This window comes from Orbicella faveolata, unplaced genomic scaffold (genome assembly GCF_042242905.1).
Source record: "Orbicella faveolata isolate gen_17 unplaced genomic scaffold, um_ofav_v1 contig_2, whole genome shotgun sequence".
Classification (NCBI taxonomy): Eukaryota; Metazoa; Cnidaria; class Anthozoa; order Scleractinia; family Merulinidae; genus Orbicella; species Orbicella faveolata.
In genome coordinates this window covers 15845273-15862380 of record NW_028301547.1, presented here as the reverse complement: position 1 = coordinate 15862380, position 17108 = coordinate 15845273, and the positions used below count along the sequence as shown (strand labels likewise).

Genomic DNA, 17108 nt, shown 5'->3' with positions numbered 1-17108 from the left:
TATAGTCAACACGTCTTATTACACATTTCCATCTTTTTACAACACTTGAGTCCCTTTATGCTTCCTTTTGTAATGAAATTGTGATAATCTGTTTCAATTTTGCCTTAGATTATTTTAAAATTTACAAAACAAATTGCGCCATGCAGTATTTTCCTATGTTTAGCCAGAGTACAGTTCTTTCACAGGTTTGAGCAAATCACTGTGAAAAAAATAAACTGAAAATAAATACAATTCAAAACGTAGATCCAAAAAAACGCAAGTTTTATATTACAAAGCCCAGTAGTTCAAAGGCTGGATTATGCTATCCACAAGACTAATCCTTATCCAAGGGGTAAGTGTTAACTAAACAAACTAAGCTGTCCACTGGTGAGTGATTTTCCAGTGAATAGCGTTGTCCATCTTCTGAACATAACAGACCCAGACAAATAATAGAAACTAACTGATTTTTTCTTCACCTTGCAAGGGCAAAGCAAATAAAAATCAAAGAAAACCAAAGTTCTTTTTCAGTGCTTGTTGATAGCTCTAGCGAGAAACATCTTCACTGTCGCTATGTTATCCACACCACATTAATAACAATTGGTTACAGTTTGGTTTCTGGTTGAATGACTGCTGCTAAAAGCTTGTCCTGCTACGTTTAACCAGAACATCCTCTACATCCACATATAACACACTCAACAATCTTTCCCTGAAAGAGAAGAGCACAATACAGTTAAGTCTATCACACTGATCACTTGTCATTGATTCATCTCCTTTGCTAGGTTAACAAGTAATGATGGTGTGTAAAGATGTTGGAAGACAAGTGAAACACTTAATTTCAATAACTTCAAGTACATTTAAGGGTGACAACAAAGCTTCTTTCTTTTAAAGAAACAAACTGGCATCTTTGTGACAGTCCATTGTAACTAATCTGTGTACACAAGAGACACATTATCCTATTGAATGGCATGCTAGACTCAAGATCAAGCTGTCTGGGTTTGAGTCCTGGTTAGTGTCACCGTGTTGTGTTCCTTGGAAAGTCAGTGTACTCATATAATACCTCTCTCCACTCAGGTGTAATGTGTACCTGGGAATTTAATACTGGGGTGTAATCCTTCGATGGACTAGCAGTTAGTAGTCCCTAGCGCAGGATTGCCACCCACTGGAACAAAAAAAAGTCCCTGACTTTTCACTGACTGTAAAGCAATTTTCACTGACTGTGCAGGATGATTATTCTGGCCATGAATCAATAAAAATAAGGATGGCTAAGATAATTTTTAAAACAAAATTGCCTTGTCTATACGAAAACATCTAATAAAATAATTTGCGGTAACCTTAAGATGAAATTCCCTGACTTTTCACTGACTTTGAACAGGGATTTAGAAATTCCCTGACCTGATACAAACCTCCCTGACTTTTCCCTGACCTTGAACAAAATCTGATTTTCCCTGACTTTTCCCTGACCGTGGCAACCCTGCTAGCAGGAATTACTAACTGCCCCCCCCCCAACCTCACCTAACAAATGCCTATCCCTGAGATCTCCTTAGTGAGTAATTGTTCCACAGTATTCTAGCAGGGTATAGGGGGGAAGACATAGTGGGGTAGAGGTGGTCATGACCAGAATCAACTGGACAAGTGAAATACAGAAATATAAATACAAGAATGTCAGGTGACACCTGGTTAGGAGTAGCTATTCTCTAATTCACTTCATGCTACGGGAATGATAATAAGCTGTGGCAGTGGGGGACACCAAGTCCAAGCAAGAGTTTCTGTTTGTCTTCAAAACCAGCTACAGTTGAACCTTGATTATCCGTACAGCCGTACCTCGATTATCCGGATTTCTTGATTATCCGAACTTTTTCTCTAGTCCCAATTATGTCACAAACATTTGTTAGTCATGATCAAGATCTGTAGCCATAATCTTTCTAAAACTACAGCATTGAAAAGTGCAGTCAAAAGTGAGTTTGTTTTGCTTTCAATTAAAGAGCAAAAGTAGCACTGTGTAATGTACCCATGTAAAGGTATTCACAGTGGGCAGTGAAGATGTAGACCATATTGTTTTCCAAATTATTTGTAAAAGTGTTGTTTCACAATTAAATGTTGCTTTCTTAATTTAATCAGTTTTGTTCTTCATTAATATTCATATTTTTGATTATCCGGACCCTCAGTTATCTGGACTATTTCGTCTAATCCCGACAAGTCCGTATAATCGAGGTTCAACTGTACTCACCTCTTCAAGTTTTGCTTTAGGTACACGGCAGATACAGTTTGTACCAAAGTTAGTATCTCTACACTGAATACATCTTAAACAGCAGAGGTTTTCATATCCTTGCTTCTTCCATTTAGCTATTAGGTTTTTGTCAGCATAGCCTTCCTTGAGACAGAATTCATACAACTCTAGGAATTAGAACAATATGTAAAATCAGTTCAAGGAAATACATGAAACATGAAACACCTTATCAGCTAAGTACATGTAATAACACAGCAAAAAACATACACAGTTATATATACGTATTTCTCATTGCTGGTTGGTTGATTGCTTGCCAGAATATCTCATGTTGTACTGATGAAACTGCATCATAATTTTGCCACAAAGACTTTTTTGGTGGTTGGTAAAAGGTTCATGTTTGTATCTAAAAAAGCATATCAAAAGAACGAAAAGATTATGTTTCAAATTCACAAAACTTCCACAACTTTAGAAGAACTCAAAATAAATTAATTTAAAAAAAAACCCACTCACACTCCAATTTGCCATGGATTATTAATTATTATGCAATTTCTGAGTAACACATTAATTTTTATCTGATCGCATTTTATGCAACCTGTATCAGTATCAGTCTTCACAGTTTGTAATTTGGCAATCAAACTTTAGGGTACATGGATTTAATATCACCATAACTACATGTATATCAAAATAACTGTTTAATGTTGAATAGTTCTGTACCTCTACTGATTGCTTTTCTCCTGTAGAACAGTTCATAAACATAGCGAGACTTCTGGTGATGGATTCTGAAATTGAAATAAATTTCTTGTTAATTTCCTCTGGCCTTAAGACGTAAAAGAATAAAACCTGACTGATAAAAAGGCCTTGTCATACTATATATATATATATTTTTCTGAAATTATAACCTTAGGGGAACAGGGATCATTAGGGGTGAGAGCTGGCCTCCCACTGGTGTGGAAGGATTCGATTCTGGCCTGGTGCAATACGTGGGTTGAGTTTGTTGCTGTTTCTCGCCTTGCCCAGAGGGTTTTTCTCTGGGAACACTGGTTCCCCCCCCCCCCCCCCCTTCAGAAAAACCAACATCTCTAATTTACAACAATACAGGACAGAGGACCCACATAAGAACCAGTTAATGTTGATGTGGGTTCCTCTGTAAATATTATCACTTTTAAATTAACATACTCAACAATTTGAACTCAACGGTATTGGTACATGTAGTTTGGGTACTAACTTCACTTCCGTGAGAGCTGTCTTGAGAGAGTATGGAATATGGATACACCTATGCCACAAGCTTCTCATTGAGGTTGACCTACTGTCCTACCACAGGCATAGTTTGGCAAATATACAGGGGGATTGCAAGGAAAATTACAGACTTTTGTTACAAGATTCCCCGAACCCGTCAGAAAAACTCCCTCTGATCAGTCAAGGGTCAACCTCAGGGGAACGCTGGTGATATATGTATAAAGACTACTGTCAATGGAATGATAACACTAGACCAACAACATATACATGTATTGAAGACATGATTGATCATATGATATATGATCTCTCATATATTCCCTTGTATATATATGTGTTATCATTCAATGCACTTTTTTCTTCCTTTCCATTGGCCAAGAGCTGACCACGTGACCTGCAAATAACTGCCCACAAATAATGGTCTGCTCATCCATAGCACTGTCTAAATGTGTTTTGCTACAAATAATATTCTGGTCATGTGCAATTCTAACCACTCTCTTGGTTAAAATTGGCAGATCACTTCCCTGAGCTTTCAGAGAGTGATTTAAATATGAAAACAAACTTGGTGATTGAATGATAAAACAATAATTATTGAACTCAGTTATCCCAAAATATTGTAATTTACCAGTGCCTCCGAGATCAATTATTTACCTCAGCCCTCTGTTTCGCCAAATAATTGATTTGTATGCCACTGAAAAATCACGATATTTTGCTCAACCTCGTCCAATAATTGTTAATTATTAAAGTTTTTTTTTTTTGCAGCTGTTGAAGTTGCTGTTAACTGTGATGATCCATTTCTTTTTATATCTTTCACTCGCAGGATACCAGTTAGTTCATAGATTGCAAAGTATATTCATCAGCACATAGACTCACGAACTATGAATCAAGCTTCCTAATGAATAAAAACCTGCTGATGTTGTTATTAATGATATAACTTAACGAGTTCACTGTTATAAGCTCTTATTGTCCATAACATGGCGCATTATTACCTAAATATAGGCCACATAGACTCTGTCTTTCGTTTCCCTTCGTGTGGTTCTGTCTCAGCTGAAGAAAGAGAAAGGTACAGTATAACAAACGGTTTAGTATATAGCTCATCAAGTTTAGTTCCATGGTCTGAGAACGCATGAAAATCCCATAATGTTTTGGAGGGGAAATTTACCTTCTCGCATTTTCTGATCCAGTTCATCGAGCGTTGGTTCAATCAGTTCCCATCCCTCTGGTGGCGGTTTTCTACTACGACGTACTTTAGGCATTTCTTTTCGTCAAAAAACGTACGCTTTAATACTTTGAGCACGAACCACGATTCTTGCCTTCTTCTTCTGCTTGTACACTGGAACCCAGCTCACTCGCGTCTCACGGTGCAGAACTGCGCATGCAAAATATTAGAATATGCGAATGTACTGCAGGCTCAAAGTGCGCCATTTTGGAAAAGGGTTTCGTTTGAATTTTGGTGCATGCTTCCTCGTAAAAAAATAATGAATGATTGCAACGATATTTTAAACTAGAATAGAAGTTGTAGCAAGTTAAAAAAATAACAGTGATCTAATTTTGCAAGCTATGTACCATCCTCGGAGACCCAGGGGCAGTTAGTGGGGGACAAGTCTAAACGGACGAGAAAAAAATTCGGTCGAGGAAAAGTCAAGAACGAGAGGAACAGCTGTTCCTCTCGTTCTTGACTTTTCTTCGCCCGAATTTTTTTCTCGCCCGTTTAGACTTTTCCCCGCCCCCACTAACTGCCCCTGGGTCTCCGAGGATGGCCGTGTACTTGGAAGCCATAGAGCCCTTGCCAAACGGAGTCGCAACTAGACGCAAGTTCTCAACTTGCGTCTACTTGCGACTTCGTTTGGTCAGACATTGCGTGCACTTGCGTTGACTTGCGATGACTTGCGCTCACTTTTGTCGAGATCAAATTTGCACGCAAGTCGACGCAGGTTTTTCACCGTTTGGCCACACAACCCAAGTTAACGCAAGTTGGGTGACGTCCATTAACCTATTATTAGCCAATAAAATAAGGATATGTCTGCCTTGAAATGGGTTTTTTTGCGACCTGCGTGTACTTGCGAGGCAACTTGCCAGCCCGTTTGGCCACCCAGCGCAAGTCTCTACGCAAGTTCAACTTGTGGCTACTTGCGACTACTTGCGAGTACTTTTGACCAGGGCTTAAAGCTCTTTGCAGTCCTTGTGTACAGGTAAGCTTATCAGCCAGGCGGGGGACGGGGTGGAGGCAGAAAAGGTACTATTCATGTGTCAGGGGCGGATCTAGGGGGTGGGTGCAGGGGGTGTGCGCACCCTTTCTGAGATGAAACCTTTCAGGAACCCTTAAGTTCTTTTACTCAGAGTGTTTAATTGAGCTTCAATCCCTTATTGGTAGCCTTAAATTCACCTGCAAAGCGGTCATCTCTGGGAGAACATTCCTGCAACATATGATAGACTTTATTTGGGGTGTACACACAACTGTATTTCCATCATATCAATCTCTACAAAGAGTTTTCCAAAGACCTTACCAAAGACCTTACCGAACTATTTTGCAGTCATTTTGACACTTCTCGATCAATGTAACTAAAAATTTCGATCATTATCTATTCACAAATTAACGCTTTTAGATCGAACTTGGATAATCTGTATATGTTTTGAAAATTAGTCGTATCACATAAAGCCACCATTACATCGGAATACAATATTGTAAATTTAAAAATCTTATCCTTACGATGGCTCCTCCAGTGCTTTTCCATCTTCATCTTGTCACATTCGAAGTCTTCTTTTCCACTCTGTAAGAAAAAATTAAAGAGCAATTTAACAAAAAGGTTCAACCGCAGAAAGCGAATATATCATCAAGGTCCTTGCAAGAGCAAACACTACAATATTGTATATTCAGGAAATATTCAAAAATTCCTCAAGAGGAAAGCATTAAATAGGAAAATGTCAGACAGTTGAGGTTCAAAAACACGACAGTTTTTGTCAAAACTGCTGAAAGTTATCGACTTGGGACTGACGCAACGAAAAAATAAATAATACCCCGCTTCTGGTTGTTCAAATACTGTGAATATCGACTTGTTTCCAGGTGGTCGGTAGTTTTATCTTTGTTTTTTTTTTTTACTTTTGAGTTTTGTAAGAACGGCATGGCCGCTTGTTCTTGTTTCACTAATAAGTCTACCAACTTCCGAGAGCATTTTGATTTCTTTAAGCAGCTAAACTACGGAGCAGCTCAAGTTTTCTTGCTAGCAAGCTTATCGAAGATAAATAAAACTATTTTGAGGAGCGAAATTGTTTGTCCAACGATTTTGAAATAGCACGCCTACAGCAAAACGACCAAAACACCTGCAAATTGCAGCAACCTTAGAATGGCTTCGTTCTGCTTATTTGTGAAGGAAAGCGTTCAGAAAAAAATACTCACCATTTACTTCACTTTCTTAAAGATTTTGTGTTCCAGTTGAATCTCACTGCTCTTGAGTTTCCTTCGTTGTGGTGGAACAGAGGTGTTATCAGCGTCAGAAGTGAAACGCCTTAGTCCTCTACAGCACAACCTCTTTCAAATCAAGGGCTTACAAAGCAAACGCTGAGCAAACACTCAGCGCACAGTTCTAGGGTATAGTTATTTGATTTAAATAGAGTGCGGACATAACGGCCAAGCAGCAGCGCAAATCATCAACTGTTGAATAGCGAAGCGCGCGAGTGACGTCATAACTCAGACAAGCTCAGACAAACAAAACGGAAAGGTGGAAGATTTGACGCTTTTTCAAGCGCGTAAGCAAGTGTTCCCAACACAATTTTTAAAACGAAAATTTAGCGTTCATTTCCCTCCTATTTCTCTCAGAACACGCTCATGTTTTCTGACTCTCGCGGGATTCCAATAATTTGCATTCTATTTTTAGACTTCGCGCGCTTCGTTATTGAGCCCCACGCTTTGACAACGCTCTGTATTCAGGCCCAGGTATACCAAAGCACTGTACAGACAATAAATGGCAACATTTAAGCTGCAAAGCGATTATAATTTCTTTTTTTGCGGGCTTTTCTTTTACTCTATTTATACCTGCTATTTTTGGAGCGGTCTTCTGATAGCAAATGTGAAGACAATCAAGACTGCTAAAAAAGCATGCAACCAGTGAAAAGCACGGGATACGCGTTCACCTTGTAAAACATAGTATGTTTTCGTTCGAGTTGGTTAAAAATTGCTATGCTTCGCTTGAAGCAGCTTCAGTAGGTTGTTCTTTGTTTACGAACCAATCGAAAGACCCAGCTGATGAAGAACAAAGCAAAAACGCAATGAGATAATCCAGTGGGGAATCTAAGAAATAAGGTGAAGCCGCCCCTTATTGGAGCAAGAAAGGCCCCACATTGGTGAAAGAAAGTGTCCACTTCTATTCTGCACCCCCACCCCCAGCCTGCTTTGTGGGAAGAAAAGGTCCACCTTTGTTCTGTCCCTTTTCCCTGTTCAGGCACAAAAAGTATCCAACTTTACTTAGTCCCCATTCCCTGTCATCAAGTTATATAACGTTGCTATAACAAAACGTTTAAGGTGGTCTTTTACCTAAATTTTTTTTTTTTGCAAAACAACTCTGTGGAACAGTTTTGGTATCACGTTAAAGGATTTTGCACTCTAACGTCAAAAATGAGCTTTTCCAGGTCACGTGCCACGATAGTTAACGAATAACTAGCTCCTAAGTGTTAAAAAGTGGTGTTCATTATAAACACGATAACGTAATAATGAATGGTTCGAGAAGTATGGAATTAAGTTCATCCTGTCCATAAGCAAGTTGTCCAGGAGACAAACCTCAGAAAACAGTGTTTTGAGGGGGTTTTTCTCGTGAAATGTTGAAAAAGTATACTAATATTAACTAATATTAACAATATTAACTAAATAACGGGGCAAAATTTCATAAATCGCAAATTTTGGAGGTTTAAGACCTAGACAATTGTGTCCTTCATCAATGTTGAAAATTTGACAACGTTCGGTTAAAACCCAGTGGAGATATCGTGTGCGAGATATTGATGATCCGTCTATTTGGTCATTTTGAGAAATAAGGCTTTAAAGTTTTACTTCGGTCTCCGAGAGCCCAAATTAGCCTTATGAATTAGGGGGGGGGGGAGGTTAGGGGCAGGGGGAGGGGTATATTTAAAGGTTTTACATAAATGTTTCATTGAACACCCGAATACACACCAGTCATAGAAATGTTGACCAAGTATGAGGAGCGTATAAGATGGTAGAAGAAACAGTGTTCAGAACCATGATGCAAAATTCTCATAACTACACATCTTTAAAGCGTTTGTGTAAAGTATCATTAAAATGTACTGAATTGAATCCATTTTGTGAGTACTTTTAGACTGTAAACAATGGCTGCTATGGGTGTTGCTATGTTGAAATATAGCTAGAAGTGTTCAGATTTCTTAATTTAAACGTAAACTCAGGAGTAATTAGAGGAAAATCGTTTCAAAATACGATTTACAAATGGACAGGGATGTTGAATCTTCATGTTCCAAAAAAATGGTTTTTTGGAGAAAAATTCACATCTGAGAGTATAAGACCCCCTTAAATTTGGCAGTGGTGCCTTTATAATGATATCTCTTTCGCGGGTATGGTAACATCAGCTCTTCTAGTTTTCGAAACATTTCAAGTTACACAGCTTTAGTGATAGGACAGATTTAACCGGAAAAGGTGAAGTCAACAAACGCTCGAGGAAACTGTACAGTTGGAATAGGAAACACACAGATATTGCGGGGAAAAAACGAACGAAAGGACCAGGTAAATAAACAAGAGAACGCACAGAGAACAAAGGGATTAGCACATGTAGCAACGCAAGGAAATGCACAGGGAACGAATGGGGAAAACGCACGGGGGAACGCACAGGGTACATGGGGAGGTGTGGTGGAACGGCGGCCGGATCGGTGGCTCGGTTGGTCGGTCACTGAGCCAGTCGGTCAGTCAGTCGCTCGGTCGGTCGGTCGGTCGATTAGCCAGTCAGTCAGTCAGTCAGTCAGTCAATCTTTCCCCGACAACACACACTGACATTTCACTGACAGAAGTGCATCCCAGTAATAAACACTGACACAAAAACACTACCACCGGAATGCAGTGAACAAAGGCTGAATTCTATTACAATATTAGACCACAATCAGTACAGTTCCAGTTTTGCAAAATTTTATCTCAAGGTCACATTTCTATAAATTCTATGGTGAGAATTTATCGAGCGGGTGGAGGTGCTTAAAATTAGAACAGTTAAGGTCATATACCAACAGAGCACTTTCTCTTAATTTTCCTTACCCTTTAAAATTATCTGTGGTATCTACTGTACATGATTTTGTAAAATTTATACTCCTGCATTTTTGGGTGCATTTTGCAGTCAGGGTCATGTGACCTCCAGCAACTTTTGCCATAAAATTCCTATAAATGTTTCAAACATTTGCACTGCCTTAATATGGCCTTAGTTTGTATTGAATCAATAAAAATTGACACCTATAATTTTGAAATCTCAAGCAAATTATTTTACCTTGAAATATTTTAAATAACTTTTGGTGTTGCTTATAAAATATAAATCAATACAGAGTGAAACACTGTTAAAGAAGTGTGAATCATCATCATATAATGTAAAATAATTTGGCAAAATTTTAATAAGAATCATTTTATAATATCACATTTCGAGGTAAAGCTTTGTTATTTCTTAATCAGAATATTTTGTTGTAGTGTAAGGTATAGAGCACAGGGATATTCTGTAACCAGATTTTCAAAAGGCACAGGCGTATGTTATATTACTTTACTACAGGCCCTAATACACCTAACTTGAATTTGTGCTACACCCTGGTTTTTTTTTTATCAGTTTATCCAGAAATAAAACCTGGCTAAAAGACAGACGATTCTTTTTGCAACTATATTTTGGAAAATTTATGCTAAATTGTGTTAATTGTGAATCTCCAGCTGTACCTTTTTGCCTTCATTTCACAGAAATTATTTCCAGTTACTGGCTGATAAAGAGAACTGTGCGGATCTCGACATTTTAACTGAAGTTCAAGAACGTCTAAACAGGTCCTCTGCACTGCTCCCTACAGTATTTTTGTCTTAACATTAGAAAACGTTCCATGATGGTTTAATTCTAGACAGAGACTTGCCAGCCTGAGTGTTGAAATCCCATGGCAAAATAAAATGCATCACCCTCACTGTCAACCTGCCAATCAAAAGTCACTAGCTTGTCATCAACAGTGATTGACACCCGAAGCTTGTCTTTAGAGACGCGACTTCCATCAAACATGACCACTGAACCTCGTTTGAACTGTGGTAACCTTGTTGTCATGGCTGTCCCATTAACGTAAACAACACCTTTGGAATTTATGCTAACTGAACCAGGGCATTGTAGGACTTGTCGTGCATTGCTAAAATCAAATGATGCAGTTGTAAGGCCAATACCATCACCATTACTGGGATCACCAGTCTCATCAATCTTGAGAATCAGTGCTGTATCAAGTCTGTAACTCATTGTTTGTGATCGCAGAACTTTGGAGCAGTCAGGGAACACTTTTGTTGCAGTTTTCCTCCTGTTACTGAGTTGATACACAGCTAGTTTATTTTGGTTGAGACAGTCCTCCACAGACCATTCTAAACATAAAAAGAAAACAACAAGACATTACTTTGAATCTACAATCACTAATTACTACCCTCTCAGGAATTTTAAGAATCAGCTTATGTTCTCACAGAGATTAGTTGATGAACTTCTCTATTCTCGTCACCTGTCTCATTGAAAGTGTTGTGATACTTCAAGGAGAAGCAAAAAGTTCATATCATATTATGATAAATTCTTTAGAGAGCCGCTTCTAGACTTAATTACTTCAAGCTGAAAGCAATAAACATTTGCGTAAAAAAGAGATTTCAAAAGAAATCAAAATCCCTGAGTCATACAATTTACTCTTGAACTGTCCACAAATACTTTAGCTTGAAGGCACGCAGGCACTTTAGCGTGCAAGTTATGGGCTGGTTGCTTCACTGGTTGGCTTGTATCCTGAACTTGCCACTTTGTAATTCCTTAAAACCCAAACAATAGCTAAGATATGCTATCTGGCATTAGGCCAGCTGGCATCTCTCAACAGTGACATTTTCGTAAGCAGTTGAGCTTGTCAGATGGTGGATGAAAATCTACAAAATTAGTGTTGTTCCTGGAAATATCATTCCGTACCCTCAGATGTTTGAAAAGACATTTGATTCAATCCCAATCCCTTGCAGAATTTCCAATAACCTTCCATAGGGAGGGGTATGGATATTTTCTGAACTACTTAACATGAAACCTCAAGGTAATAACTTTATTTTCTCTTATCCTTACCATGCTGGTCAAGTGTTGTTATTCCATTCCTTGGAATACTCCAAGATCCCCATTTTCCTTCATTTCCAAACCTTCCACAGACACGAAAAGTGTAAGACACATGAGGTTCAAGATCTGAAACCAAGTGAGATGATTCCTCACCACAATACACTGTGCTGAACACTGAATCACTGTTGCCTTTGTTGTCTGTACGACAACACTGTAGCATGTATTCCTGGACGCCACTGTAATCTGTGATGGACTCACTATCTGAATATGTCTAAAATATACAAAAGTTACCTGGTTCAGTCACTAGACTGAAGTACAACATAATTCTCCTTACTAAGTGTTAAAATGATTTATTTCAGTGGCGCATATTTCGCAGTACATAAAATAGAGACAAAAGTTAATGACCTTCTTGTAGGGTACTATTGTCATTTGTTATATTGATAATGTATTGTTAATATTTTAACTTAGAGAAATGAGATTTTGATTACTGTAAGAATACTAGAAGCGGTAATAGATCTCTGTACACTTTGTGGTCCTATGACGCAAGATATTTTACAGAACATTTATAACATGGCTATTTAAAAAAAGAAAAACGATCTCACCATATTCAAAGAGGTTTAAATTACAGAGATGCAATCTATTGAAAGTAAACAAAGCTTGTTTCAATCTAAAGAGGTGGAGTCTAATGCTAAATTTCCAGGTCCATAGCATGAAGCAACAACTGCAGTACTAAAAAGTATTCTACAAGCACTCCACTTGGATGGAATTAAACCAAGACCATGAAAGTAACACCCAAGAACACAACACAATGAACCTAGCCAGGGATCAAATCTCCACCATTTGATTCAGGATCCAGTGGAAAGAGTGAAAGTGAAGAAACATTACCTCATCAAACCACTGAACCAGGATAGCTCCAGGATGCTCAACCAGCTCTGCTATTTGAAGTGAGCCTGTCATGGAGACTTCTCCTATGGAATTGACAGCATCAAGAACTGACTGGGTGTGACTGTCGCTGAAAGTGACAGACAAGGTTTGTGATATGCAAGGAGTATCAGGATACCTGTAGGTAAAATAAAATTAATACAAACCATGATCAGTTGGCTTGATAGCTCAGTTGGTAGAGCACTGCTCTGCTATCACAGAGGTTATGGGTTCAAATCTCATTCAAGCCTGAATTTTTTTCAGGCTTTATTCTCTCAACTGCCTAAGATGTGTGCATATGTGTGATGACCTTTCAATAGTATTAAAATTTTTCAAGGACAACATAAAATTTTAATCTGAGAGCTCCTGTCCTTGTTGCTTGCTATGCCTCTGGTGAACTGTGTATGCAGACAAGGTGACACCCATCTGGGACAATGATTTTTTTTCTCCTGGAAGCAATCCTTAAAATTGGAGCAGCTAGATCTCTTATTGCTGCCAGTATAAAATTCAGTTTCTGTAGCGTGACTCAAGTGACTTGGAGTTTTGATTCTCCTCCTGGATGGAATGCTTCTCTCAGATCCGGCCCAGTATGGTATTGGTACACTGTTAAATGTTAGCTACAACCCTTTGGGAAGTTGTAGTACACATAAAGAGTAATCAGCAACACAATGACTGTACTCGTCACAGGGAGCTCTTTATAACTAATAAAGTAAGTATTAATTTTGCTTTGCAGTGCTCATAGCGGGCAACCATCAAAATCTTTAGTTACATGTATCATTATGGGTTTCAAGGCTTGATTTGATAAGTTTTCATCTAACACCCATCCCTGTGAAAAGATTTTGTTGTAGCAGGCAGGATAAGAAGTAGTGAGTAGTACACGCCAGAGATGGATTTGTTAGAAGTCAGGATAATACATGTGACGTCAATGAAGCATGCAACAAATAATTTACTGTAAGCAGCAAAATAACAGGCAGCCAACACATGCCTTGCAGCAAACTGGTGAGCACATCACCATACTGTCATGTCTCGACCACTCTTCAGCCAAAAGGTAACAAAGGTAATAATTATTTCCACCTTGCTTCAAGAGATGTTTACTTTCTTAGTACTACTGCTTCACTGCCACGTGCACACAGAACAAAACATCACTTTCTCACAATTTCAAACAGGATCCACTGTCACTTCTCTTGCACCCACTGGCCACTCAAATGTCATTTCAATTTTTTTCCCACTGGCCTACTCCAATTGATTTAAAGGTATTCCAGTTGGTTTGTAGTTTAGTTACTCCTACCCAAATCAATAATCATGACCTACAAGGAAAATTAAAACTTATTAACCTTATAGATGAAAATTGCAGCTCCTTTTGCAAGTTCCTTCCTTCACTTAGGAGTGTAGCATCATCTTCATCAAGGGAGGAATTTCCTATAAAAGAAAACTGGTAATATTGCATTTTTTCGGTTTAAACTGTAGGAACATTTATTAAAAACCCAGCCTTGTTTTACATGTAATCAGGTACGGTGTTTACTTAGCTAGCACTAATATGTTGATTTTTGACAACCCCACTTTTACTGTCCATTTTAAAGTGTACCTTTTGGAGGTCAAATAAAGCTTGAGCCAAACCCAGATTGGTCTCTTTTAGGGGAGTAATTAAACTTTTCCGGTGAGCATCCCCAACATTTCCACATGAGAGTCCCCTCCCAGGGCTAAAATAGTAAAGAATAATAGAGTTACAGCATGCATGTAAAGTTTCCAGATTCTCTTTAAATTCATTTTTGGTTGAGTTATACTGAGCAGCATCTAACATGTAGAGTTAATACTTGATCATCACTCCCTACCTTTTTCAATAAGTTGAACAGTTTTATCTAGCTGCCCATTGATTCTGTCTTCCAAATTAGTCAGGGGATCAAGATCCTTCCTCTCTATCTCACCAATAGTACTTAGAATTGCTTTTTGGCGAGTTTCTAATACATGTGCTATTTCTTGCTTTATTTCCTTAAATCTCTCCTCAACCTCAGTGCGTGCTTTGCTGATGCTGTTTTTGACTCCTTCACGCGTGGACTTGATGTCTGTTAGCCTTGATCTACATGCATAGAAGAAAAGTATAGTCTCAATTTTTTTTTATAATCAAAACCATTTGACAGCTGCCTTGGGTTTAAAATTGACAAGGGCCAAATTAATTTTTTGTGGGAATCATGAACATTCACCAATGACGCACTAGCATTTTTGGAGGGGGGACGGGAGGGGGGTTGAGTTCCAGGAATACAGGTAGATGCATAACTAGCTGGGGCTGTTAAAGGTTACATCCCCTTGTTATCTAGCTTTCTCAACCTTTTCACAATGCAAAACACAGGTAAAATGATGGTAAAATCACGGACAGATGATGGTAAAATCACACACAGATGAAATAAAATTACTTGATATAATCAAGGCAAAGAGCATTAGTTTACCTGAGATAAGATGTGTACTCATCAAGTTTTTTCAGTGATTCTTTGATTGCTAGTCTGGTGTTCATAACATCCTCTTCCTCCATGTTAGTACCTATCTCGAGCCTCTAACATACTGTGGGCAGTAGAAACAAATGTGACATTAATTTTATAAAATATCTTTTTATCCAAGATTAGTCAGCAGAGAAAAAAAAAACATGACATGAAGCTATTTAATTGTAAGCTTGGTGTGATCTAATCGTTTTGTGCATAACACATTCACTGTAACCTGTATCAGGTGTCACACAATACTCACTGGCCAGCAAACCCCTAAATACACTAAGCAATACGTTCACACCCCAGAAATCTTCATTCTTCTACATTATGATTATTGTTGCACATGCTTATCATACTCATCCAAATCTTGCCATAGCAGTTAAATTCCACCAAATATGTAGATTGAACACAGTAACTGAAAATAACAAAATTACAAACACGGGGATGGACATAAAATAACTAACAACGACCGTCAGCATGAAGACTGCAGAAAAACGGCAAAGTGAAATAAATGAGGAAACTTACAAGACGAATGTGGTGAACCCCAAAACCAAAGACGAACTGTAAAACTGGAGCAAATCCAGAACAAGGCATAGACAAAAACTCAAACTACTACTAACTAAATAAATTACATGCGAACCAAACATATAGAATATGCAAATGAACATAACATGTACAAAAGGCCACAAAACAAAGGAAACTAATTAAGTGAAAACATGGCACCAAACATGAAGCTATGACACAAATTCTGGCGCCTACAATGATGACTATTGTCATTTTGGAATAGCACAGGATAACAAATTCCATATTAAGAGGGAATTTACTACACTATGCAACACCAATATAACATTTGATAAACTCACCCTATATCAAGGGAGTGATCCTTGGCCAGCAGTTTTTTTGAGTTTAATTTAGCCTAAATTTCATTTTGCCACATTTTTATAATATTTTCCGGTCCATATGTTTTTGAGGAAAAAAACAAGGAGGAAACTCCTACCCAACCAGGAGGGATGGCAGGTCTATAAATGGCGCATGTGATATTGAAACCGCTAACACTCAAGGTTCACCATTCCTTCAAAATTTCCTTATACATGTTATTCCAAAATGACCACCATTTAAGTATTCTTTTGTTTACTTGCAAATTAGCCCTTTTTACCTTGTTTTTAAACTCGAAATTCAAAAGAATAGTTTCTCTTAAACGAGGCAACAAGGGCTCATTTTCAAGTAAACAAAAGAATACTAAAATGGCGGCCATTTTGGTATAAGGTGTATGAATACTGACACAGTAATATACATGTAACATGTTTAGAATTTTAAAATCCAATTCTTTGGATTTTCATTGAAGCTCATAAATATCCATGTACATGTAAGCTTACAACAGCAAATAGTGCATTGAAAACCACGCACACAAATTGATACAATTTATCTCAAATTCTTTCCCACTGTAATAAATCATTCACAACGCTCCCATTAAATAATAACCAATACTGAATTTCTGATGAGCCGATATTCATAAGCTTCCTGATTACAGCTAAACTAAAGATACGGGAAAACTCTAAAAAAGATATGATCTCAATATCCCTGTAGTCCTTTCAATACAGCAAAGACTTGAGAGCCATCAACGATTGCTGTTCATTCACGATTCCTGCAAAAACCTCTATCGAAAAAATGCGATTTCAAAAATTGATAACAAACCTGCAAAACCCGTCCAACCATCGGGGTTTATTTGACCTGCGGATTTGACAAGCGCGCGTGCAAGTCAATAAACCAGATTTTTCTTCAATAATAAATTAAGGTGAAGAAATTCTTCCATACCTTTTACCTAGTCGAATAGCATTTCCCATAAACGAAAAAACCTGGGAAACAGAAAACTCCACACCACTAATCCCTGCTGTGTTCGACAATCCTAATAGAAGCTTCGAAAAAGGAGCACAACTTGAGCAGCGGATTCCATCGAAATATATGCGCAGACGCATA

At 38.1% G+C, this 17108-nt stretch overlaps 2 protein-coding genes and 1 non-coding gene across 8 annotated transcripts; 1 reads left to right on the top strand and 2 right to left on the bottom strand.

Annotated features, from left to right (window-relative positions):
- Positions 1-4779, bottom strand: LOC110044715 (protein BUD31 homolog). 2 transcript variants are annotated; one of them, XM_020750293.2, is made up of 5 exons: positions 4602-4779; positions 4429-4486; positions 2921-2985; positions 2207-2373; positions 1-685 (listed from the first exon to the last, which is right to left on the bottom strand). In XM_020750293.2, the coding sequence occupies exons 1-5, from the start codon at positions 4693-4695 to the stop codon at positions 635-637; spliced, it is 435 nt and encodes a 144-aa protein (XP_020605952.1). In that variant the 5' UTR covers positions 4696-4779; the 3' UTR covers positions 1-634. The 2 variants fall into 2 exon arrangements, with proteins under 2 accessions (XP_020605952.1, XP_089145998.1); XM_089289872.1 differs by lacking the exon at positions 1-685 and having other exon boundaries at positions 2026-2373.
- A 4729-nt stretch (positions 4780-9508) lies between these two features.
- LOC110044206 (cytokine receptor-like factor 3) lies at positions 9509-17086 on the bottom strand. 5 transcript variants are annotated; one of them, XM_020749740.2, is made up of 9 exons: positions 16947-17086; positions 16827-16862; positions 15488-15546; positions 15099-15210; positions 14487-14731; positions 13989-14073; positions 12619-12793; positions 11746-12004; positions 9509-11027 (listed from the first exon to the last, which is right to left on the bottom strand). In XM_020749740.2, exons 4-9 carry the CDS (start codon positions 15179-15181, stop codon positions 10528-10530), a joined length of 1347 nt encoding a protein of 448 aa, XP_020605399.2. In that variant the 5' UTR covers positions 15182-15210; positions 15488-15546; positions 16827-16862; positions 16947-17086; the 3' UTR covers positions 9509-10527. The 5 variants fall into 5 exon arrangements, with proteins under 5 accessions (XP_020605399.2, XP_020605374.2, XP_020605381.2 ...); XM_020749715.2 differs by having other exon boundaries at positions 15099-15546; XM_020749722.2 differs by lacking the exon at positions 15488-15546.
- Trnas-gcu (transfer RNA serine (anticodon GCU)) lies at positions 12833-12905 on the top strand. The gene has a single exon. It is a non-coding gene; the product is annotated as a tRNA-Ser (tRNA).
- Positions 17087-17108: the final 22 nt, after the last annotated feature.